The 24,580-nt window shown below is 49.0% G+C and overlaps 2 protein-coding genes across 7 annotated transcripts in view; one reads left to right on the top strand and one right to left on the bottom strand.

Annotated features, from left to right (window-relative positions):
- The window catches only part of Wdr1 (WD repeat domain 1), a 33,798-nt gene extending 19,083 nt beyond the window's left edge, over nucleotides 1-14,715 (bottom strand). Inside the window, exons 1-4 of one of the 2 annotated variants that reach the window (XM_087583820.1) lie at nucleotides 14,626-14,715; nucleotides 14,199-14,320; nucleotides 4,621-4,711; nucleotides 192-339 (exon numbers count right to left, since the gene is read on the bottom strand). In XM_087583820.1, coding sequence (XP_087439946.1) covers nucleotides 192-339; nucleotides 4,621-4,711; nucleotides 14,199-14,320; nucleotides 14,626-14,641 — 377 coding nt within the window. In that variant the 5' untranslated portion in view covers nucleotides 14,642-14,715. The remainder of the gene's footprint in view (nucleotides 1-191; nucleotides 340-4,620; nucleotides 4,712-14,198; nucleotides 14,321-14,625) is intronic. The other variant, NM_001014135.1, reaches the window with a different exon arrangement.
- LOC148001398 (uncharacterized) lies at nucleotides 14,136-23,442 on the top strand. Of its 5 annotated transcripts, none has more exons than XR_015637105.1 (3): nucleotides 14,962-15,030; nucleotides 22,281-22,352; nucleotides 22,618-23,442. XR_015637105.1 is itself a non-coding variant. In XM_087584574.1 (2 exons), the coding sequence occupies exon 1, from the start codon at nucleotides 14,349-14,351 to the stop codon at nucleotides 14,850-14,852; it is 504 nt and encodes a 167-aa protein (XP_087440700.1). In that variant the 5' UTR covers nucleotides 14,136-14,348; the 3' UTR covers nucleotides 14,853-14,986; nucleotides 22,618-23,442. The 5 variants fall into 5 exon arrangements, 3 of the variants coding, with proteins under 3 accessions (XP_087440700.1, XP_087440699.1, XP_087440698.1); XR_015637104.1 differs by having other exon boundaries at nucleotides 14,962-15,120; XM_087584574.1 differs by lacking the exon at nucleotides 22,281-22,352 and having other exon boundaries at nucleotides 14,136-14,986.
- The last annotated feature ends 1,138 nt before the right edge of the window (nucleotides 23,443-24,580 follow it).

Here is a 24,580-nt window from a genome sequence, read left to right as displayed (position 1 = left end):
GACAAACTGATCCTAAAGTGGTCAGTGTCTCCAACTAGTCACACTACTGGGAAAGAAAGGCTGGCACGCTCAGGAGTGGAGCCCCACCTGTCCAAGCAGGTACAGACCTTACTCCAGCCTCCTTCTACAAAGGGCAGGGCAGAGCATGAGTATGGGGTGGGAGCAGGGAAGGGCTAAGGTGAACGACTCACTTCTCCCTTCCTTCCCCGACCACGGCGATCCTCTTACTGTCTTCGGTCCAGGCTATGTCCTTGATCTTCCCAGCGAAAGGCTGGTACTCATACTTTAGAATGTGCTCCTTCTGTGTGGTATCCCAGATCCTTAGCTTCCCAGAGATATCTGCAGGACAGGACAGGGGTAGAAGGACCATACGTTACCAGCAGCCAGGGAAACATAGCCACAACACTCTCACCACCAGCTCTATTTCTTCTTGTCCAGGTTCAAGATTCAGCCCCTCGCAATCAAGAGTTGATATGCCCCCACAAAACTGTCACAATTCTAGCTGGCCAGCAAACTTTGTATAGGAAGCAGAAAAAGCTCAAGGATGGCCAAACCCCAGCAAACCAAGAAGCAATTTCCTGTATGAGCATCCCTAACTCTTGGACTGAACCCTCCATCTCTTAAGTATGACAATGCTACAAGTGCCTGCCTCTCTTGTCAGGTACAGCATAGCTAAGCATACCATGACACTGATTGCCTGTGGCCACTTGCATCCCATAAGCCTTGCTCCCAAAGGCAGATTTGGAGTCTCAGTCTCCCGAACACCTGCCCTTCCTCCCCATGTGTAAGAACTGGGGCTGAGTAAGATGCTTCTGTGAGATAGTTGAGGTAGGCGGTACAAAGAAAGAACACAGACTGCGGTGAGAGTTGTTCCCACTGGAATACTGCCAGCAGATTGTAAAGAAATACTTAGGGCCCACCTACCTCTTCCCAAATTAGCATGGTGCCTGTGCCATGGGAAGAAGTGGGAGTGCTTTACCTAACTCTTCAGGCTTACAAAGCTCACATGGCCTCTGAAAAGGTAGGCAGGGTGTAGCTTTTCCTGAGGATCCCAGACCACTTTAGTGAGCCCTGAGTAGCAGCTGAAAACAGCATCAGTTTTTGGGCTAAGCAGAGGTGATAGGCAGCAAGGGCAGCAGCTAGCAGTCAAGTCTTGCACCAAATCAGTCTCTGCACAGTTATGGCTTCCTGGACCTCATCAAGACCTCATTTCTGGCCGCTCTGTAAAAGCATTATCTACAGGACCATCTCATGAGGTTGCTATGAGGTTAAAAAAAAAAGTCACATGTATGAAGTCTTTCTTAGGCTAGTCCTCAGGGTGCAGTCAGTCCTTGTTATAAGTGGACCATGAACTAAGGCTCTGTGCATTAGAGACCTCCACAACAAGCAAACCTAGGGCCAAAGTCTAGAGCAGTGGTTCTCAACCTTCCTAAAGCTGCAAGCATTTAACACAGTTCCTCATGTTGTGGTGATCCCCAACCATAAAAGTATTTTGATACTACTTCATAACTGTAATTTTGCTACTGTTATGAATGGAAATGTAAACACCTGTATTTTCCAATGGTCTTAGGTGAGCCCTGTGAAAGGTTTGACCCCTAGGTTGAGAACTGCTGGTCTAGAACCAGGGGATTCACTAGACTTGAAATGCTGTAGCTATACCATGCCCAGCTAGGGACACAAAGGGGAACATCAATCCCCAGGAGCAGGATACAAGTTAGGTGGTCATATACTAGGAAGCACCTCCCCTCAGCCATCTGAGGATGGTGTCCAAGAAGACAGCAGTGTAGAGGCATGCTCCAGAAAAAAATGGAGACCTGGTTAGTCATTGAACCAAAGGCCAGAAAGGAAAGTATAAGCCAGCAGTATGAGGTGCTGAGTATATAAAGAAAAGGCATTGTGCACTACCCCCAAATAATCAGAGGCAGCCTACATATATATATAGGCACTCTATACACACATCCACACATGTATGTGCATGCACTCATGAATAAAAATGACAGACACAAACCTATGTATACACGCACGCTAACTCAAGCACACATGACAAGGTTCCTCCCTAACAGGGCCCACAGTTGTTCCCTGGGCAAGACCCTGTCTCTCCCTTTGAGGCAGCTTTCTACCCCCTGGGTTGGTGGACCAGCTGCTACTCCTCACGTAGTTCTCCTCTCCATCCCTCAACTGGTATCCAGCCATTTATATACAACCTCTGCCACCAGACCAGCAGCTTCTTCCTCAGGCCTTACTTCACTCTTTTTAGAATCAGTTGGAACAGGAAAGAGATAGGAGGAGCCTAGAGAGCAATGCCAAGGCCTCAACTTACCAGGATAGACACCCCAATAGTCAAACACAAGTTGGGAGCCACATCCCAAGACAGAGTAGTTACTCAAGACAGAATAGTACCCAAAGAGATCAAGTAATTGAGAACCATTTTCAATGACCTGTTGGTTTATACAACACCAGGGAGAAAAGCTGCCCAGCGAGTGCAGTGTGCCATTAGGCCTAGAAGGGCTTCTAGGCAAACTCGTGTCACACCTGGACAGAGAACAGAGCCATGGAGCAGCCATTCTTCTGAGTCTGCAGCATTCCTTGACCTGACACATGTGGTGCAGGGAGCACACAAGCCTAGTCAAAAGCCGTGGGGCTTGAAGAGGGAGGAGGAGAGCCTGAGCACAGTAGCTTCTATTCATACCCAAGGAGACCCAGCCCAGAGAACTCTCCACCCTGTGGTGCACCTTCAAGCCTTCATCTTAAGGCTCCCTGTCCTAGGTATTAGTCCAAATCAGGCACCTTGACTTGGGGCCTCATCTACATCCTTAGGCTGTCTGAAAATCACTGTCTAGAGGGAAGAAAAGTGAGACTGCCCCTGAAATGTCTCCTATGATCAGAGGGCCTTCCCAGAGGCTTGGGCTCCAGGGACAGATCCCTCATGTTGTTAATATTCCTTCCAGAAGGTTCTATCCTTTAGCAGCTGCTAGACAGCTGAACTGACAGCATCTACAGATTTCAAAGAGACGGGGGCCCTGGCTGGGAGGGAGATGTAGGCTTCAGGGTACTGGGATCCAACCCTTTTGGGCACACCCGTTAGCAGCCGACCTATCGTGCCAGCACAGCTTTTCCTAAGCTTCCCCATCCCCTCCCTTACTTCAAACACAAAACACTATTTTTAGCCCAGTGCCTTCATGTGCACAGCAAATGTCCCACTGTTACCCTTAACAATTACTCTGCTCTCCTCAAAGTACACTGGAAATGTGATCCCCCCACAAGCTTCCTGCATTCTGCCAGCAAACCAGGGCGTTGTTAAGAGAACATCAAAACCATACCAATGTCCCTTTTCATGGACTGTCTTTTGTTGAATTCTACATTTAATCAGAAGGCCATTGGATTTCTGTCTTGTCCAACAGCCCCATGGGGACAGTGAGATCAGGTCTAGGCCCACAGGCTCTCAGAGGGAATGGCAAAGCAGGAGCTATGCCAAGCTGAGCGGCCGCCCCCACCAGCAAACCTCCTCTCTTGATAGATTTCTCAGAACACTCAGCTCAGTGTTAAAACATAATTTTAAAAGGCAGCCCAGGCAAATCCTAGGGTTTAAATGAAGACACATTTTGCTGGCAAGCAGGGCCAGAGGTAGGTAAATAAATAAATAAATAAATAAAATAAATCTACAAGGTTACAATAAATCATGGGATCTGAGTTAGTTTTACAGAGTCAAAGCATCTAAACACAAACCTTGTTAAGTGCCTAGGGTGTGCCAGACTCCAGCCCAGCCCGGCCCAGCCTGGCCCAGCCCAGCCCTTCACTCTAACGCTAGTCGTGTACCTGCTGTCCTGCCTCTGCAGGACCCTTTCCCTCTTAAGTGTACCCTTGCTTCACTGATAGCTGCCATGGTTATCCCTAGCAGACCTCGTGCTACTAAGTACTAAACACACATCACCTCTGGATCCTCAACCTACAAGGATGGCCACAGCACCTAAAATTCCTGGCCATTCCTGTTCTGGCCAAGTGTCTGGGCTCTGAGTCCCAGCCATTGCTCCTTCACAGTTCCCTCCCTGTACTGGAAACAAAGATAAGCAAGCAGGCTATTAATTGTTTATTGGCTATCTGAATGAAACACTGAATGATTCGCGTGAATAAATGAATGGGATGCAAGGTGCATAGTCTACCTTCTCCGCTTCTGCTTCTCATCTGTAAATGGTAAAATTCTACTTCTAAGAGCTGAGAGTGTAAACCACCACAAATGCAAAATAACTGCCTGTCCCATCTGCCACAGTCCCCTACTGAGCTACAGAGGCCCAGGCTGGAGGGCATAAAGGCCAGCTCTCACAAACAATGCCAACACTGGTTGCAATGCTGGCTGGAAAGGAGCAGCCAGTAGATTGACACAAAATAGCTACCACATGCCCAGGCAGTTAGCAGGGGCCTCAGGGAACAAGCTAGAGCACTGCAACACTGCAAACTACAAAGTGTCCATTCTAGGTCTGCAATGGGCACTTTGGAGTTTATGCCTTCCTGTCACTTTAACTATGGAGAATCAGTGTTGCTCTCCATACCCTTAACCAGGACCCCAGCCAATTCCCAAGTCAAGCAGGTGCCTCCTGGGCCACACATGGTACTCATAGTTACCTCCAGAAGCAATGTAGAATCCGCTGGGTGCATACTTGGCTACTACCACCTGATGGGCGTGTTCTGTGTAGATGTCAGCAACAGCAGGGTTCTATAGGGGAGAAAAGCGGAGGCTGATTAGAAGAAATGTATAGGCACCAACTACATTACAGCTAACTCCAACCCAAGTCCAGGACAAGGATACACAAGGTTTAACAAAAATCAGACTAGCACGGCCTAGGTCCTAGAAAAATACTTACCTGGCCATCCACTGATGCTCATTTGACCTCTTGGGGTAACATCTCAGGTAAGTTTTTGCCAGCTTTTTTTATACTTCCCTCAGAGTGAGTGTGTGTGTGTGTGTGTGTGTGTGTGCGCGCGCACACACACACACACACACACACACATATGGGGACTAGCGCACAAACATTTGAGTAAAGAACAGTATGGTACTCCTATGTGGGAAGCTGTCAGCTGACAATGAATTCATACAGTCTACCATGCCCAGCTCCCAAGCCATCTCTCCTGAGTGCTGCTGGTCCTACTCAAGTACCCCTTGGGTCTGTCACAAGATAGTTCCCGGCTCTGATGTTCAGGAACTAAACCGGAATGAAGTTGGGGGCCTTCTGTCAGAAGCTTGAGCTTGGGAGAAAAAGGAGGACTCCTTGCACTTCCCAATACAGATAAAAATGGCTGGACTTTGAGGAAAGCATGAGGACAGAAGCTGGAGCTAGAAAGTGCTCTACTCCTCAGCAGTGAGGTTTTGGATGTGTAGTTTATAAAAGCAGATACCTGATCATTCATTCCCAATCCCCTCTCACAAGTACGCACTCTCTGCAGCAGCCCCTCAGCATAGCCATTGATGTTTCTCAGTCTCTCCTCAGTTAAGCCTGCTTTCTGAAGGAATTAGATGAGGCTGTCTATCCTGATTCCTGCTGTCAGCTTTCTCCCACCTGTATTCTCTAGGAAAGGAGGCAGCTTCCTAGACTCAGAGCTGAGATCACAGGAGGGGAGAGGGTCACAGGTGGTGCTAAGATTTTTCCTCAGTCTCTGCCTGCTTTCCTAAGGCCCTAGGGTTTGTTTATCTCTGGTCAAGGGGTCCTGCAGTGCCTCATTCTACAGATGGAGACCACCCACCTCCAGCCAGCCAACATTCCTGTCACCTGCTTCATATGACATCCCATGAGCCATCACAGCACTTAGCAAATAATGTGCTAAGTACGTGGTGTGAGGTGCAGGAAAACGAAACAAACAAAACGCACCGTCAGTCTGTTTCTTCTAAAACTTCACAGCATTTATTTTATGTGTTTCATAAGTTAGCATTTTACAGTAAGCGTGTACTCATAAAATAAAAAAGACTGAGACTCCAGAGAGGACACTGCGTGTAAGTCAGCATAGAAACAACAGCATTCATCTATTGGGAAGTACCATACCCTAAGAACCAATGAGACCATCAACACTGCTGCTAACGAGGACGGATAGGTGACCACACTGTCACAGCTGGAAACAGCTTGGTAACACTTTGTATGGGATGGGGAGATATAGCTCAGTGGCTAAAGCAACCAGACTTCAGTAAAGGTGGAAGGAGGGAACTGACTCCAAAGTTGTGCGAACCTCCACACACCTGCCACATATACCCACTAATGATAAAAATAAATAGAAAAAGGAAAAGAAAGCTAACCATGCATTCAGGAAACAACTCCATTCCTGGGTACTTCACTAGAGGAAACAAAACCCTATGTCCACAAAAGGCCACCAGGGAAGCCTTATCAAGGGACCTCAAATGGGGTATGAGGATAGTCCAGTGTCTTTCTTGGATTCTCAGGCACATTAAGGGCTTGCTGGCATTCTGTATGTTAGGGTAGAGCCCAGCTTTCCATGTAGCCCCCCTCAGGGGTGTTGTAATTACTTCAGAAGCACAAAGAGCTGTGATGAAGCCGCTTGGCTAGTTTTGTGGAGGGTGTAGAGGAGATGCTTGGTGAGATGAGTGAGTGGTGGTAGCAGGCAGGGATAACCAAGATAGCCATCTAGGAAAGATATGGTGTATCTTCCCACCCTCAACATAACACTGTTCAAACACAAAAAATGGATTAAACTACTAACACCTAGCCACCTGGACCTCAGTCATGACGCCCAGACACTGCTGATCTCTGTCACTGGGAGCCTGTTCTAGAATGGGAGCTCCCATCAAAATAGACCAGGAACTGGTGGGAATATAGATGCCTGGTAGAGCCAGGGGGCTTTCTGGAATCTTGGGAGTGTTGCTATGGTCAGGGAACTAGTCACATCAACTGTGCACCTGCAATTACAGCACAGCTCATGAAGCACTGAGGCAAACCCTCTCCTGCTCAGCTCAAGCGTCACATCATGACCCTTCCTTCTCAGCACCTGATACATCTAGACTTGGCTCCAACTCACCCATCCCTACCTACAGCCGACACTTTTGAGGGCTGTCAAGCCTGCACTAGCTACAAAACTGTGACCTTTTAGGCTGCATTGCCTTCCAAGGGTAGGAAGCAAGTCAGCAGGAAAGGGCATCCCAAAATGGAGGGAGAGGAGGCAGAGGCCAAGGCCAACATTCTTGACCCTAAATGGTCAGGGCTCCTGCAGAGGGCTTGTAAAAACCCCAAAGGGCACCAAATTCCACCGAAGATGGATGAATCATTCACTCTTTCTCACTCACGCACTCTCACACTCTCGTTTGTATTCTGAGTACAACTGGGTCAAAAGACTCCAAATTACAGATAATGACTTGCATCTGAGTCAGCAACCTCCTCCCAACCCTCCTAGGCTCACAGCAGGAGCAGTTACTTGTGCCAGGAGATAGGATGGCTTCCCTGCCCTCAGTCCAGGACAGAAGACACCCAGAGTGATCACACACACCCTCACCCCTATCCTGCAAGTCCTCTCTCCCCAGCTTCCTCCCTAGAGTGAGCAGCCTGAGGAACAAATTTCAGGAGCATGGGGCATAGTTACCACTATGTGTATGGCCCACTGCCCTAGTTAGGGCTGGGGTCACCATTCAGAACAGCCTCCACAAGGTGTTCCTCACCCTAGACTTCCTTCTTACCTTCCTGTAAAGGGGATGGGGTCAAAGGCCCCAGGATTCCTGGAAGAAAGCAAAAAGTGCTTCCTCAGTCCATGGAGCCTCTCCACCAAGGCTACCCAGTGCTCCTAACCAGCCTGGGAATGCATTCATCTTCAGCCACATTTTCAACCCAGTTCTTCCTGTTGCTCCTGGTATTAACCCTAGACATCAGCTGGCCCATCTCGTGTACTGGAACCACAGGCTTTTCTTCTGAGTCCCCAGTAATAAACTTATGCGGGAGGGCAGAAGCAATTCAGTGTAGCTCCTGCAGTTTCCAGAGCATCCTCTTCCAGCATGAGGTACTGGGATCAAACAAGGCAAGTCTAAGTCAACCATGGCAGTCCACAGAGGACTCAACCTAAACTAAACTAAACTAAACCTTTAAGCCATGTCCATCAGAGCCACAAAAAAAGGCTTCCATGTGCTTCTTTAGTGGCAAAGGTCTCCTGGAGCCCAAGCAGAAGAGTGCTGGGCAACCTCCACCATTCACCCACGCGGCACATTTCCTGGAAGGGAACTGTGTTCCCAGTACTGCCAGGCTAGTGGTGGCAGGGACTGAGCAGATCCTGCTACGGCAAGGCCTGTGCTAATCACAATGTACAGGGCCCCTCTGTGGTCAATCCTGTGCTACTGCAGTAACCCAGCTCCAACACAGTATACAAACCTTCACACATTCACAGCAGAAATAGTGCCCGGGCCAAGCCCCAGACTATACCACGCTGAAAGAGACTGGAGGAGTCTAACTGGCGTTGTTCACAGCCACCCTCAGGATGGGTACAGTACCAGCCCTGGCCCTGATAATTCACAATGTACTGGTTAACCAGACTGGGAAGCCACCAAACAGCACACTGGACACCTTCCCTGGCTCCATACTCCAACTCTCAGCTCACCATGGTCCACAGTTCTTTCCCTGCTCCACCCCTCATCTAGCCTATGCTCCACAAATCACTGCTTGAAAGTCCACCACTTCCATTAAATTGTACCTCTTCTTCCTCTTCTTAATCCTCATCTCGTAGTCAAAGATGCAGCAAAGGGGACTTGTGGACCTGACCTTCCCTGACATGTCACACAAAAGGACTCATGATGCACGATGCACTCAGCAGCCACATTTTGGGATGTGCATCCTTTTGGTGCACCCCACCAACTCTCTACACTAAACGGACCACACACTTTATGCAGGACTTGGGTGTTTGATTCGCCATCCTCAAAGACCCGGTATTCACTGTGACAGGCGCTGAGCCGACCCTTCCACTGACACTGTCTGCAAGAAGATGCAGGCTATAACCGAATACCTAGCTGAATAAGCCAAGGCACAATGACACTGAATGACTAGATGTGACCCAGGCCAGCTGTGGTAAGGTAAGGGCTTGCATTAACAGTCTTCATTACTCCATTCGGTCCCATTCTCCTATAGCTGGAACCAGCATTAGTCTGTCCTGAGCTCAGGAGTTAGAGCTCACCCTGGCTGTACATGGTTGTTATGTTGGATGGAGCCAGGTCCTGAGAGGAGGTAGGGTGGTCACTTACAGGTCTAGGGGTAGTCTAGTGTGACCTGAAAGCATAGTGACCCTTGGACTGGGTCAAGACATTGCCACCTTGCTTTGGTACCTCCTGCTACCTGCCCAGCCCCTGCCTGAGCATGAGCTATTAGGAGCTGATTCCATCTACCCAATAGGGAGGCAGGGAAGACGTCAGGAGGGAACCAGCACAGCCAGGCTACCGTCTGCAGATGTTCTGCCAGTCAATTTGGCTATACCTGGAGATGACCCCTCCTCTCCCTCCTCTTCTATCTCAATATTACCCCACTCATTAAGAGGTACAATGAGATGAAGATTCTTCTCGGGGAGTGACAGCCCAGAGATGAACAACCTGTGCTTCTATACTGGGTGGACACTGAAGGTGGAGAGGACTATGGAGGTGGGACAGGGCCTTTTAAAGGAAGGTAACAAGTCCAGTATCAAAGCTTGGAATCAGGATCTTTTCTGAAAGAGGCGCCACAAGTAGGGAGCACTCTCCATTGAGATGGCAGAAGCAAAGCAGGATGAGCTCTTCAGGGAGCCCAGGCTACCTCTTCCCTGTCCTCAAGGACTAGCTGCTGCTGCTTCTACTTTTCTTCCTTTCTTTTATATCACAGGAGACTGTGATCTCCCTCCTTGCTCCTCCCAAAAGATACACACCCAAGCAAAGTTACCATGCAGTACACTGGCTTCCTGTCTGGACTTTGCCCACTTCCACTGTGCGTCTAAGGCTTCCTCTGGGAGAGCTCTGGCTCATGCCCTGAACGCACAAGTGTGCTTGTAGCTGTCCTTATTATACTCTTCGGCATGAGTGGCTCATCCACAGCGCTCCACGGCACTCCTGACATTCTTGTAAAATGGCTTATAGTGTGTGACGATGTTATCTACTAGGGTTCTCAAAACGGATGTTCCTGGTATTTTGAAGTAGGTATTTCTGTTATAGGATGGTCCTGTGAATTGTAGAATGTTCAGCAACATCTACCTATTAAATATCAGCAATATTTAAACATTGATAGTGAACAAACCCCACCCCCTCCCAGGAAGCAGTGACAGAAGCCTTGGCTTACAGCTAATAGGCTAAGTTAAATGATACTGTGGCTTAGTGGATGTGTACCAGAAATACCCAGAAACAATGGACAGCTACCCAGATGATGAGCCTTTGAGCAGTGCATTTATGTCCAGCTTGCTAATGGGCTTCCCAGACTCAAACTTAGACACAAGAGTCAACTGCATGGGCGGTAGTCACCTTGTCACTGTCAGGTATCTTTGAATGTTTCCAGGGGTCTTAGGACATGCTGGGCTGGGCAGTGATGGCACAAGCCTTAAATCCTAGCACTCAGGAGGCAGAGACAGATCTCTGAGTTTGAGGCCAGCCTGGTTTATAGAATGAACTCCAGAATAGTCAGGGCTACATAAAGAAACCCTGAAGTGACAACCCTAAAGAACAATGCTGGGTTACTGCAGGGTAGCCTGAGCCACGTAGATAGTGTCTAGCTGCCAATTTGAGTCTTCTCAGTCCAGTCTTGTCCCTCATCCACAGCCTCTACTCTAGCTTTATTCAACCAGTACCCACAGACCCTACCTGAACCCACAGACCCTACCTGAACCCACAGACCCGGAGTACCTGACTTGTGCTGAAGCACTTTGTCTAGCCCTTACCCACCAGGTGATCTTGGGGTGAAGGACACAGAGTTCTTGGCTCTGGACAGAGCTGCTACTGTGACTTATTTCTGTCCAAGTAGTCAAACACACTACCATGTTCTGCTACAAAGAACACATTTTGCTGACAGTGTGCTCTACGAGCAGGCCCTTTAACCTGTACCACCTTGGTTGACAACCATCATGGAAAGGCAGAAGTGACTTAGGCATAGACCTAGACACAGGGACTATTCAAGTGCTATTTATCCCACCCCCACCTGCAGGGACCCACACAGGCTCCTCCTGCATGGGCTGGTAACAGATGGTGCCAAATGAAAACTGGTTTGAGGTTAACCTCCTCTGATTGGTCCAAAGAGATGAGTCAATGATTAGTCCAACTGCTGTGTGTCATTCCCTGAGACCTGATTTCACAGAACTGAGTTTCCTAGATATATGCCTTAGCTCTGCTAGGGGGTTCACATCTGCCAAGATATAGAACTGTTTGAAAGTTCCCAAATGCCAGTCTCCAGATGGCCTCCCTGACCACATGCTTTAAGCCTGCAGAGAATTTCTTCTTCAAGTGTGGCAACGGGGTAAGGGGAAGAGAGACAGAGAGCATCTTTGCTACCAGCTATCCAAAAGCCAGGTCCACAAAGCCGTCATTCAGTCACAGAACAGCTGACAGGCAGCCCTGCAGGAGGTTGGCAAGAATATTCTTGTATAAATTCTAAAGGTGGGTACCAGAAAATTTAGCACACAGTGGTGCCTTTCATGCTAGCCTTGCACCAGTGAGGCAGAAGCAGGGGATTTTGAATTTTATGTAACTTTGGCAATGTAGTGAAACAGGAAAAGAAATTAGGTGCAGTGAACTCACTGTACTGGGCCAGGTGTTCTAGTGTAAGAACATGAGGTGAATGACACAGAAAAGCCCTGTGTTGCTGAAGGTACAGACCAGAGAGAACAGCCTAGAACATTTAGAAATAACAACAGCGACAGCTTCGTTCACATTTACTATCAGCAGAAATTAAGAGAAGGCTAAAAGGAGAAATGCTGTTAAAAGTGAAAGGCCCTCTAGTGAGGTAATTTCTAAACAGAAGTATAAGAGATGACAGGGATACACAGGAGAATGACTGTCTAGGCAAAGGCCATACCACGAGCAGGTGGGATGTGAAGGATGTGTGTGGTATGTGAGGAGAGGAGGCAAGGGAGCCAACAGGGAAGAGAAGGCCAAAGGAAGAACACCGGGGCAGTGCTGCCGAGTGTGAGCTGGGGGTGAATGATCAGAACTGCGCCAAGGGGCACAGTAAGAACAGACCTCAGGGCAGCCAGTATGGTACTCAGATACAAGAGAGAGCAAAGCAGGGCAAGTCTGCCAGATCCTTCAGGACTCTAATCAAATGTGACATGGCAGCTATGAGGATCAGAGCAGTCTTGGCTCTTGCACCTCAAGACTCACAGGATAGGGTTAAATTTGGGGAAAGGGGCATGCAAGAAACCCAAATGTGGTCTGGGACAGAGGTCTACAAAGCATGATATGGTGCTAGCCTTCCTGAACTTGGATTCCTACCAGACCACCTTCCTTTCTACATCCTCCATGTTTCTGAGAATTCACACCTCATATTTTTCTAGCAACACTCTGCCCTAATAAAAACTGAATCCATCTTTGAGGACCGTAGCCCATCAGCAAACTAGAATGTGCCTGATAATGTCCAGCACATGAAAGGATGCAGGAACAGACCCCTACATCGTACTGTTTGTCCTGGGGTACTAGGAACTTAACCTCGGTGGGATGAGAAGTGGCTGCACCTCCAGGAGAGACCAGTGAAGCCTGAAGGGGTAAGTACTGACTGGTGCACGAGTCACTGGCGGTGAACCCACCCCTATCAGCCTCCCTGTGCATTGCTGCTGATACTACCAAGCCAGCAAACCAAGGGATAAGCTGACCTAGCACCAGAGTGACCACTCAGTGCAGGTCTCCCAACTGGAAGTGAATAGCAGCAAAGTGGAGTGGGGAGGTTGCATAGGGGACAGAAACCAAATACCCTACAGCCAGGGGCATATGAAGATGCTTTAGACATCTTTTGTCAATTCCACAGAGCTCCATCTCCATTTTTCCTTTACTTTCTGAAAATCTTATGACCTCAATGGTGTTAAGCCATTGATGAGGCTTCCCTGGTTCTAAAGAGGCTGGGCCAGCTTTCTAGGAATCCAAGTAAATAAATAGCAAGGCAGGCTCAGACCCAAACTTTCACCTCACTTGAGGTACCCAACAATCCTTTAGAGGTCAGAGGCCATCCCAGGGCTGACCACTGGTTGTCTTAATCAGACTTAAAAAGACACAGCCAGCAGCCACCACAGTTCAAAAAGCAGCCTCATTTTACAAAGAAACTGGGGTGTGTCCTCAGCCAGCTGGGAGGCTCTTGGAGGATGGGGTGTCATAAGCCACCTCTCCCGACCAATGATGTACCTGGCTTGCAGGAGCTGACAGTGACAGTCTTGGTGGAGCAGTCAATCAAAACCTCCACGTCTCTACCAGTCCTTCACCAAGCATGGTGAGTAGTAAACTGCCCCTAACTTTCCAGGCTTCAGCTTCTGACCCAAACCATTCCTTAGGGCTGAGGAAGGGAGTGACAAGATTTGAGCCACATCCTGGAAACAGAGAGGAGGCCCAGCAGACTGACTCATTTCAACAACCAGAAGAAAAACACGAATTTACAAGGGCCTCTCAAAGAGCTGGTCTGGGGAGAGCAGGTCATTTTCAGAGAACCATCCAGCGGAATTCACTAGTTCCTGTTTCTTCTCTGAGACTCAAGTCCGTAACAGTTGGTGTTCAGAGGACTGGGTGTGTAGGTATGGGCTCTGGCACACCAGGAAGCCCAGGGTATTAGGATGATTAAGCACAGGGCCATTTACCAAGTGCTCCATTTATGCCAGGCGCAGACAGCATGAGGACAGACAACCAGCTCATTCAGCCAGCCGAGGAGGCAGCGAGGGGAAGTAGAGGATCATCTCCCCATCTCCCTTTCCTCAATGCGGAAACTGGGCTCAGGAAGGATCAACAACCACCCCATGATCAAGCACCAGCAGACTCAAAGCTCTTGGCTCTAAGGACTGAACAGACCCAAGTCTTAGTTTGCCAGTCTATGGGGATATGGAGGTAGGGGTCAATGAAAACAGTCCACACCAGTCCACTGAGCCTCCAAGGTGTGGCTCCTGGGCAGAAGGGGCGTGGCTCCCCCCTCTTCCCAGGCCAACAGGCTGGGAGGTGAGGGGGCGGAAGGGCAAGAATTCCCGGCTCTGAAGGTAGCTCGCAGGGCAAGGACGGAAGCAGGCCCCGCCGGGCAGAGAGTACTCACGTCGATGTTCCTCAGGATGACGCACTTGCCATTGGTGTAGAGGAAATTATCGCCCTTGGGGTCTCCGCCGAGGATCTTAGAGACACCCCGCTCCACCTGGGGGAGGCTGGCGAACACCTTCTCTGAGGAGACACAAACCCCGCACGGTGCATGAGGGGCGATCCCGGCCTCGCGGGACCCAGGGAGTTGCAGGCAGTCAGCGCTGGGGGTCCCGAGACGGTCACCTGTTGCCGCCTGCGGGCACGGCCGGCAGACTTCCCGGGCGGCGGTCAGGCCCCGGGGTCGCGCAGCTCGGCCGGCCCAGCCCACAACGCCCACTTTGGGGTTCCCAGCCCGCACCCCGCGGCCGTGGGAGACCCCGGCCGCGCCCTCCTGCCTGCACCGACCCCAGAAGCCAGCGGCCGCGCGCGGAGGCCCACGCACTCACTGATCTCGTACGGCATCCTCGCCTACTTGTTACGGCGCCCCGCTCGAGTAGAACCTAGCAGTGGCCGAGCCCAGGGACGGCGCGGAAGGCGGCGCCGGGCGTGCCGGGCGCGGAGGGGGCGGTCCGAAGCCCGGCTCCGAGGCCCGTACGCGCCTGCCCTGCGCGCTACCGCTGCGGACAACCCAACCCGGAAGCGCGGCCCCGGCGCGGCTCGCCCCCAGCTTTGACCATATATAGTCAAGCGCTCAGCTCGGCGGCTGCTGCCCCGCGAGCCTGCGCGGACACCGCCCCGCCCCTCTTACGGCCCCACCCCGGAAGTGACGCGACACGACCGGTGAAAAGGCGGTGCTGAGGGTTGTAGGTGCGGGATGTGTGGTTTTCTCTGGCTTGTCAGGCTTTGAACAGGTAGCCTTCTTGTGGAACAGATCTCTCTCTCTCTCTCTCTCGAGCTTTCAGCCGGCTTGGCGCCCTGGCTTGCAAAAGACTTGAAGCCACGTATGGATTTTTTTGTTTGTTTGCTTTTTACTGGGTATGCGTAGGAACACCTTCCCAGACCCTATGTCTCCCTCTTTCCCTGACTCCCTCTCCCCCTGCACTTACTCTTAAAACTTCCTAGTAGCAAAGAAGCCAAGACTAAAGGATGTAATTCTTAAGGAGGGCAGGGGTTGTTTCCTAACATACTCTCTGGGGAGGGCGTGAGGGTGGAACTCTGTTAGTGGAGAGGGAAAAGAAGCAAAACCTGGAATTTTCTGAGCCTCGCAGTGTTTCATTAGGGCAAAATGGAGTCCTCTGACAACTTGTTTGAAAAGCTCTGAAACCTTGGTTGGAAACCTGGGAAGTGGTCTTTCAAAGGAGAGCTCTTAGGACTTTGCAGCAAATGAAAAAGTCAAATTCTGCTTTATAAGTTGGAGTCAGGTTTGTTTTGCTAATTACCTGCGGGCCAGTCCCGACCCCCTCCTGGTTCACCTGGATACCCACTGGTTTCCTCTCTGGCCTGATGTAGTTTATCTTAATCTAACCTGCTGTCTAGTTAGCAATTAAATGAACTTAAAGCCTATAGGAGCTCCCAAATTTCGTAGTTTTTTTTTTTAAGTGCCCTCCTAGGTCCTATGTGGGAGCTTCAGTGTTTCTTGTTTTCCTTAGTACTTAATCTTTTATGCTCTGATAGACCAGCACTTTTAAGGTTCTGTGAATGCTACCCCCCTGCCCTCTGTGACATCTGTTGTTTGCCAGTACTGCTAGTCTAGGGATCCCTCCCGTTGTGCTTTATAAAGAAGAAGCCAGGGATATGTTTGGTTGTGGAGGCGCAGTTGGGGGTTGCCTCTTCGGGCCCTGAAGCATCGCTTCCCCCCTGAGGTACCAGCCACAGACAGTATAGAATAGAATAGTTTTATTTAGGGCGGGGGAGGGGAGTTGAGCAGGTAGGAGGGAGAGTTAGAAGCCAGCCATGAACACGTGTGTGGGGGGTGAGGGGATGGGAAGAAGAAAGGACAGAGAGGGAAGAGAGCAAGAGAAGAGAGTGAGGAGGGGGACTGGGGAAGCAGCCCCTTTTATAGTGAGTCAGGCATACCTGGCAACTGTTGCCAGGCAACTGTGAGGCGGAGCCTAAAAGGAATGCCAACATCTGCCTGGTTTAATTCTTTCAAAATTGGTGACTTCTCAGTCACTTTCTCAATGAGTCACCTGCCCCAGCCTTTAAACTGCAGCTTTCTTGCCACTGTAAATAGGGTCATTAGCTTGTTTTCCCCAGTTTCATTGTTGATGTTGCTGTAAAATCACCAAACTGCCCACCAGCAACATGTGGCTACTTAACTACAATTATGACTTCAAACAGCCCCAGTGTTAGTCTTTTAGGGACCTCACTGCACAGTGCAAATGAAAGACGCTCTCCCTGATTTGGAACATACTACCAGATGGCTGTGCTCCAGCGCTGTCCTAGGGATGTTTTCTCTAACAGCAAGATGTCTGTCCTAGGATTCTGGGACAGAGGATAGTGTAGGCCGTGAGTTTCTGATTTACTAGAAAGACTTGTTTTAGGTAACAGTTTAGTGATAACCTTTGTCAACCATACTAAAATTCCCACTCAGCACAGTACAAAGACTGCCGAGGCAGCACCAGTTCCAAGCTCTTCACAAGCTGGTAGCTGTCCTTTGTGCATCAAACCTTGGTACTGACAAAGTGACCCTACAAAACACTTTGGGGTCAAGCTGTCTGGCAAAATCCAGACTCCGGTGTACGTTTTATCTTGAGGTACATGAAAGCTCTGGAGAATTTGGATGTGGGGCAGCTTATTTACGATAAAAAACGTGTACCCTACCATGTGCCAAGTTTTCCAGGTTTTAGTGTAAAGAGGGGGCACTTGGGTGTGTGAAGTGGTTTAAGTTCACATGCAAGGAACAGGCTGGCTACCCCTGGCAGCACTAATGTTTGGAGACAAGCAGCTGAGTTTGTCTAGCAGTAAGCCAAGTGAGGAAACACTCGATGTGTCCCTAGAAATTAGCCTGGCTACTTGCACCCAGTCTGTCTTTACACCCAAACGCCTCCGTCACTGTGTAAGGGGGTCTTGCTGCTAGCTCTTCAAACAGACACACAAGCCAACTGAGATGAATGCCCTGCCTGCCCCTCCCTCACTGCAGGCTTCTTTGGCATGTTCTTTCCCACACTGACTAGTGAGTGGTCCAGCCTCATCTCTATCCCCCACATTCAGACTGTCATTAACTCCAGTGTTTACGAAAGCATTTAGCTTGAATCTGTATCTCTGGCTTACTGGTGCTACTCTGCTCCAAGCTGCCTCAACACCCGGGCCTATTCCAGCTTCTTGATTATGCCCTGTGTAGAACCATCCGCCAGAGCTAGTGAGATTGAGGAGACTCTAGCTAGCCTGAGCGTGGCAGACATGGCCCTGGCAGCCCTTGCGCTTCTTCCCATTCCCTCTGCCTTGCTACAAACCCGTTAGATTACATTCCTAAAGCTAACCACCAAGGTGCATTCCCTTGTGTCCACTTCCCCTGAGGCTGACTACCGAGGTCCAGCTATCAAAGTGTTGAAGTCCAGCCATCAAAAGTCCCCTGTGGCTCACCTAATTAACATGCCCAATTAAAATTAAACACCTCATCCTAACACAAGGTTACCCCTTTTACCTTTATAAACTGTCCTTTGCCTGTGGGCCAAGATCAAGCCTGTCTCCTATCTATCCAGAGGCAGTCATTTATTGTTCCCCTCCTAAACAAATACACTTCTCCCCTCTCCGTTGTATTTCCCCTTCTCCTTTGTCTTCTATCTTCTGTCTTTATCTCTTATTCCCTGCCCTTTGTCTCTCTGGGGCAAATACATCTAACTTTGTGCTGAGAACTTGGGTCTTGGGGAGTCCTGAGCTGATACGATCCTTTCAGTGGTCTTAGGATCAGTGATCTTAGTCACCTTATCCCTCTACTCAGCTTTTGGCCCCTGAAGTCCTAGAGTTACCTGTCCTGATGACCTGCCTGATTTTCATTCAGCTTAATGGGTGTGGTTCTACTCTGCCTAGCAGCTACCTCAGTCTCCTGTTCCTGCTATTTCTAGGCCGTTCCAGACACCACACTTTGAGGTCATCCTCTTTACAAGCTACAGGCCAAGTGGTTTGGCACTGGTTGCATCGTTTCTCCCTTCCCCCACGAGCACAGAGCTTTCCAGACAGTTCAAATGAAGCTGCTGATTGCTGTGAGGAAATGGGTGCATAAGATACCACAAATTTGCGTTCAATTCCAAAGCTGCTGCATTAAAGCAAGGGACCCAAGAATGCTTATGGAATGACAAGGGACAGTCAGGCTTGCGTAAGCTAGTTTCAGCAACTTTAATTAGGGAACATGGAGACCCCTCAGTTGGCCGTGGATGTATTGTCTTAGAGCCAGCCCCCAGCTGGAAGGTTGCCTCCTGTTTCCCCACATGGTGGAATATATCAGAGCGAGACCTGTCTGTTCTGGGAACAGAAAAGAGATGATTCTGGGCACCCCAGGCGTATATAACCTCTTCCTTGCAGCCCTCTATTTCTTAGGCCTAGTTCTAGATCGGGGAAAGGGTTTTTCCTTGTCCACAACTGTATCCAGTCTGACACGGTGCCACTCATAGAACTAGGCTGATGCCCCTACTCTCTAGAGTCTAGAGGTTTGCTGTGTGGACTGAGTCTTCTGGAAAAGGGGTGCCTTCCATGCCATTGACTCTGCCTTCTCACAGCCTACCCTCTAAAGGAATTTCAGGACCTGTCTCAGTCGTGGTCTCTTAAATGAGCTGAGGTAGGCCATATTCAGGGGCCATCTCCAATCTCTGGAGTAGGCAGAATTAGGGTCCCCTCTTTTGCAGCCTCACTTTCACCCATCTCCAGTCTGCACCAAGACTGACTCTCCAGGAGGTTGCTGTCTGTGGTAGAAGTAGACTTTGCGCTGCTGGAACCAGCCTGCAGTGTCTTTGGCTGCTCAGCTTGCCTTCTTGGATCTTGGAAATCCTAAAATCTAACACAGGTTCAATACTTGGGTGCACTTAGGTGTGACTCAGAAGGGTTTTTTAAGCCGCATGGGAGGAAAGCGAGCTTTCAGGTACTTGTTTGATTCTGGGGCTGGTCTTGGGAGGTTGTACATGGAAAGGAGAGCTGAGCTGTTCTCCACAAAGAACTGCTGCTCTGGTCTTCAGACCCTGGTTGAAGGAAGCCGAGGACTGGTTACGGGAATCCTGGCTTGACGCCATAAACCTACCCAGAAGTTATTAGCACTGTAATTTTTTCAGAGGGGAAGAACAGGTGAATGAAGTTGTCCCTCAGGGAGCTTGTTCCTGGATCCCTCCCAAGTGTCTCTATAAATACTTTGTTTACAATTGATCAACGCCATGGCAAGCTTGTAGAGTTGTCATGGCGTCTGCTGTAGTTCACTTTTCTGTTTCTGTGAATGATCCAAAAGCAACCGGGGAGAGGAAAGCTTATTTCAACTTGCTCTCCAAGTTCACAGCCCACCATTGAGGGGGATTCAAGGAAGGAACTTGGAGTAGAAACTGAGAAGGAATGTTGCTTGCTGTCTTGCTTTTCAGATCACAATACTCATGCTCAGACATCTTGCTTTTACAAACCAGGACTATCTTACCAGTGATGGCACTGCCCACAATGGATTAATGCCCTCCCACACTAATTATCAAAACAACTCACAGATGAAGCCACTAGGCAGATGTCACTGGGGCAACTCTTTGATTGAGATTATCCTATTACTAGGTGACTCAAGGTTCGTGACAGGTTGACCATATAAACCACATGGCCTTTCAGTTCTATCATGGACTCAGTCACTTTCCAGTTTGAGGTCATCTACCGTAGCCACTTTGTAAGAACTTTGCATTGCTGCCAACATCATAGCTACTTATAATTCAGGTGCATCCCGTAACTTTAATTTTTTTCAAACCCTATTTTTAATGAGGGTTTTTAAATGCTTTAACCTTCCTTGTAACCCACCACCCACTAGGGGTAGTGGAAAAGAAAGGATACAAGGGGAGTATACCTGTTCAGAAAAGTTCTTTTGGTTCTTTTTTTTTTTTTTTTTTTTTTTTTTTCGGAGCTGGGGACCGAACCCAGGGCCTTGTGCTTCTTAGGCAAGCGCTCTACCACTGAGCTAAATCCCCAACCCCTCAGAAAAGTTCTTTAGACAAGTCTGTGCTGTCTGGAAATTGGCAGTTCAGTTCCCAGGTTAGCAGGCAGCGGCAGCTTGATCCATTCGCAAACACTTCATGGATACACCAACAGTCCAGTTTGGAAGAGTCGAGTTAGTACCAGCAGTGACATGACCTCAGCCTCGGCTGGAGTCAGCAGGAGGGACCAGCAAGAACACGAGTTCTCAGCTGTGCCTCTCTCAGGGAAGCGAAAATCAGTGGAGATGAGAGACCCATGAGCATTAAACAACTAGCTATACCAGTAAGCCAGCTCTGTCTCTGTCACTCCATGGAGTTCTATTCATACCCCCTAGACATCACATGTCCTCTATGTATGTGCCTTGCCCCAGCACCGCTCTTGACTCAGGTGAGTCCTTGGAAGCAGTAACAAACTGCAGTACACCACCAGATGGTTTTTGATGTGTTTCTCTTTATGGCATCCTGACAAATGCGGCTCAACTGTACAATGTGAAGCAGATCAATACATGCATATCGTTAGCAAAGACTCCTTCATCAAGTGTCCTTTTGTTCATGTTGCTTTGGCAGAACATCCTCTCCTGTGTCTGCTTCAGGGAAACGTTCCTTCACTAGACTGCCTTAGCCTTTCACACTGTGTCCACTTTAACAAAGCATCCCCTCACGCGTTTGCCTCAGCAAAATACCATCCAACTGACTTTCCAAAGAGTCCTTAGGCTTCACACCCTGTTGTAGTTCCTTGCCTCTGAATTTCCTGAAGCTCACCTCCTAGGCAGCTAAGCCTATTAGCTTGGGATGGTCCTTGCGAGGTTTGGCTGATGGCTAACTGCTCCAGTTGGCAATCCTTGCTTTGAAAGACTTAGGGACCTAATCATGAATGGTCCTATGGCCATTTGGTGAAATTCTCCTGTAGTAGCTGTGGGCTCTTGTTACTGTCTCCTGTTCTGCACCCCAACCCCAAACCCCTTCTGCTCTGTGCTGCAGCTCAAGAGCTTCAGCCTCCACCCATCTCACACTCTACCACGTAAAGTGGTTTGCTGAGGCCAGGAGACGATCCCGCCTCATCTGTGTTCACGTTCGCCTTACCCAGGGCTATTTTCTGAAGCAATGTTTTCTGCCTTCTTCATTCAGTACACACTTTATAAGAACTAGCTCTGGGCACTGGCTGTGTCTTGTGTGCTGTCTGAGCACTATCTTTTTTGTTTGTTTGTTTTTGGTTTGTTTTTTGAAGCAGGGTTTCTCTGTGAAGCCCTGGCAGTCCTAGAACTTGCTCTGTAGACCAGACTGGCCTTGAACTTAGAGCTCTGTCTGCCTCTGCCTCCTGAGTGAGCATGGGCCACCACACCCAGCTTAATACTATCTTTACATCAGGGACTTCGGGTTCAGGTTTTGGCTTGTCCAAGTTCAGAAGCCATAAGTGATGTGCAACTAGGGTTCAAGGTGAGGTCGGCCTTCTTTAGAGCTGTTTTTAACACATAAGAGAAGGCCAATACATAGGTGAGTGGGTGGAGGAGCACCCTCATAGAGGCAAAGGGGAAGGGAAATGGGATGAGGGTGTTTGTGGAGGGGTAACTGGGCTGTGGGAGGGGTAAATAGAATTGAGGGGGGGGTTGGGGATTTAGCTCAGTGGTAGAGCGCTTGTCTAGCAAGTGCAAGGCCCTGGGTTTGGTTCTCAGCTCTGGGGGAAAAAAAAAGACAAAATAACAAAGAGAGAGAGAGAGAGAGAGAGAGAGAGAGAGAGTGAATTACTCAAGAACTGATTTTTATGAACTTCGTTTTAGCCATTCAGCCAAGTTTGGTGTTAGTAAGGTTCAAAGGTTCAAACTAAAAGGTTTACACACCTTCCTTCTACCAGTTTAGGCTGGAAAGCCAGCCCTCTTGGCTTTCAGATATGTGGTCACGTGTCTGGTTGTAATGCTTGTTTCTGGGGAGTGGTGTGTGTATTATCTGTTTATGCTCAAGGTATGAGGGCTTGGCCTTGTGATTACCCTGCATCTTAAAGGGTACTTTAATTGCAGGGTCTGATCTAAGGGTCATAGCAGAACCTATTGCTGGTTGCATAGAGACTGCTTCTTCGGTGATCTGCTTCGGTAGGTCCTAGCCTGCCCTGACTTGCATGTCTAATTAGCACTGTGCTCGCATCCTGACCCCGATTGGGATGCTTTTGTGGTGCTCCTTCAAGCCATTCCTATGGAATTAGCACAGCCCTCTTCCCAGGGGGTGCTAAGGATCTTTGTGTAGGTCTTGGAGCTTGGAGAACTCCATCCCAACTCCTGACTGTGACCTCCGACCTTGTTCCCAGGGTGGCTGTTTCTGAAGCCTCTTGTTAGCTTTCTCCCTCATCTGATTTAACAGGAACCAGAGGCCTGCTCCTTCCAAAAGCACATCTACAGGAACCTTAGCTTCTGTGGAGAAGAGGCTGATAAGCTGGATGCTCCAAGCCGCTTCATTCTCTTGCTTCCTAAAAGGAGAGGAGTGAGTCATCTCCGCCCATAGATGGCCTAGGGGAGGGCACGAGTGTCATTAGACCCTTTCATCTGAGCTCTGCCTGCTGCTAGCTGGTACTCTGATCTGCTTCCCTGTAAATCAAGTCATCCCCACCAGAAGAATTGAGTTGAAGACCTGCATGTGAATAAGGAGGAATGTTGATCGACAGGGATGGCATAACCAAATACTCCAAGCTTAAGTGGCTTAAAGAACAGAAATCTGTCTTGAAGGAAGCTCCAAATCAAGTGGCTGCTAAGCTTGAGTTCTCTTGAGACCAAAAGAGCAATGTGCACCTTCTCTTCCCCAGGCTGCTGCTGTGGGCCCTTGCTGGAGCATCACCCCCTGCACTTGACATTCCCCCATGTACAACTTTCTCACTGTAGGAGAGCACTAGTCCTTTTACAGCTGCTGGATGCTGTCCTCCAAGCGTCCTTTCAGTTTACATCAAATGTACTAATCTTGAGACCTTCCAGATGAGTCTGTTGACAGTCTCTCATAGGAGGGTCAGCTGGGCCAGGAGAGACGGCTCAGCGGTTAAGAGCATTGACTGCTCCTCCAGAGGTGCTGAGTTCAATTCCCAGCAACCACATGGTGACTCACGACCATCTGTGATGGGATCTGATGCCCTCTTCTGGTGTCCGAAGACAGCTACAGTGTACTCACGTATAAATAAATAAATCTAAAAAAAAAAAAGAGGGTCAGCTGAAGAGAACTGTATTCTGTTTTCCCTGCCACTTTATTTAGCCCTCCATTCTGATCACACTCCAAGACCAATTGCATGCGGCTGGGGTAGATCTTTCTGTAGATGATGAGGCATGGAAGGAGTAACTGAAATATCAGGTGAGGGACTTAAGGCAGAAAGATGGTCCTGAGGTAGAGAGGGATCAGTCAATTGCTCCCAGGAGCAAGGCGTCACTTAATTCCTGCGTGATCTGAGTATGACTTACTGCTTTATGGTTCAGGGACTGGCATAGAGGAGCTCACTGCCTAGCAGAGATTGGCTTCCTGTATCAATTTCATTTCTTGTTTGAAGAGGAAATTAGTCAAGTTTACTACCAGAACAACATAAACGAACACCTGGGCTCCAAATGCAGAGAGGCCTTTACCCGTGTCTTAGGGTCTCTATTTCTGTGGAAACACCATGACCAAATGCATCTTGGGGAGGAAACAGTTTATGTCAGTTCACAGTTCTACATGGCAGTCCATCATGAAAGTCAAGGCAGTCAACGGTGGAAAAGTTCTGCTTACTGCAGGCTGAGTAATCCAGGAAGCACAGTCTTACTGCCTCATGGCTTACTCAGCCTGCTTTCTTATACAACCCAGCACCAGCCCACAAGATGGCACCACCCACAGTGAGCTGGGCTGCCCCAACATTAATCAAGAAAATGACTGAATACTTGCCCACAGGCTTATCTGATAGGGATATTTTCTCCACTGAAGTTCCCTCTTTCATACGATTCTAGCTCATGTATGTTAATGTAAAACTAGCCAGCACAGCCTGTTACAAGACATTTTATATCACGTTGCCATAGGATAACCACTGCTCAGCTCTTTAGCATGTAATGTTTCTCTACTGACATGGAGTCTATAGGTGGGCAGTCCCCTTGCTTCCCATCTAACATTTTAAGTAATGGAAGGCGTAGAAATGCATAAGCTACGTCTGCTCTGCACGTCTTGGACACTGCTATCGGTTTGAATTCATTATGTATACCGCAAGTAAAAGCAGAAGCAGAGGCAAAAATATAAGATTGAGTGCTCATAGCCTCCAGCAGAGATGGCTGGAGCAGCCCTGCTAAGGCAAACAAAAGGTGACAGCAAATGGGGGTTTACA

The sequence above is a fragment of the Rattus norvegicus genome, chromosome 14 (genome assembly GCF_021556685.1).
Source record: "Rattus norvegicus strain SHRSP/BbbUtx chromosome 14, alternate assembly SHRSP_T2T, whole genome shotgun sequence".
Taxonomy (NCBI): Eukaryota; Metazoa; Chordata; class Mammalia; order Rodentia; family Muridae; genus Rattus; species Rattus norvegicus.
Note: the sequence above shows the minus strand (reverse complement) of the source record. Positions and strands in the feature narration are given on the sequence as shown.

Coding starts and splice junctions, on each gene's coding strand:
- LOC148001398 (XM_087584574.1), top strand. CDS start 14,349: ATGAGGGGCGATCCCGGCCTCGCGGGACCCAGGGAGTTGCAGGCAGTC.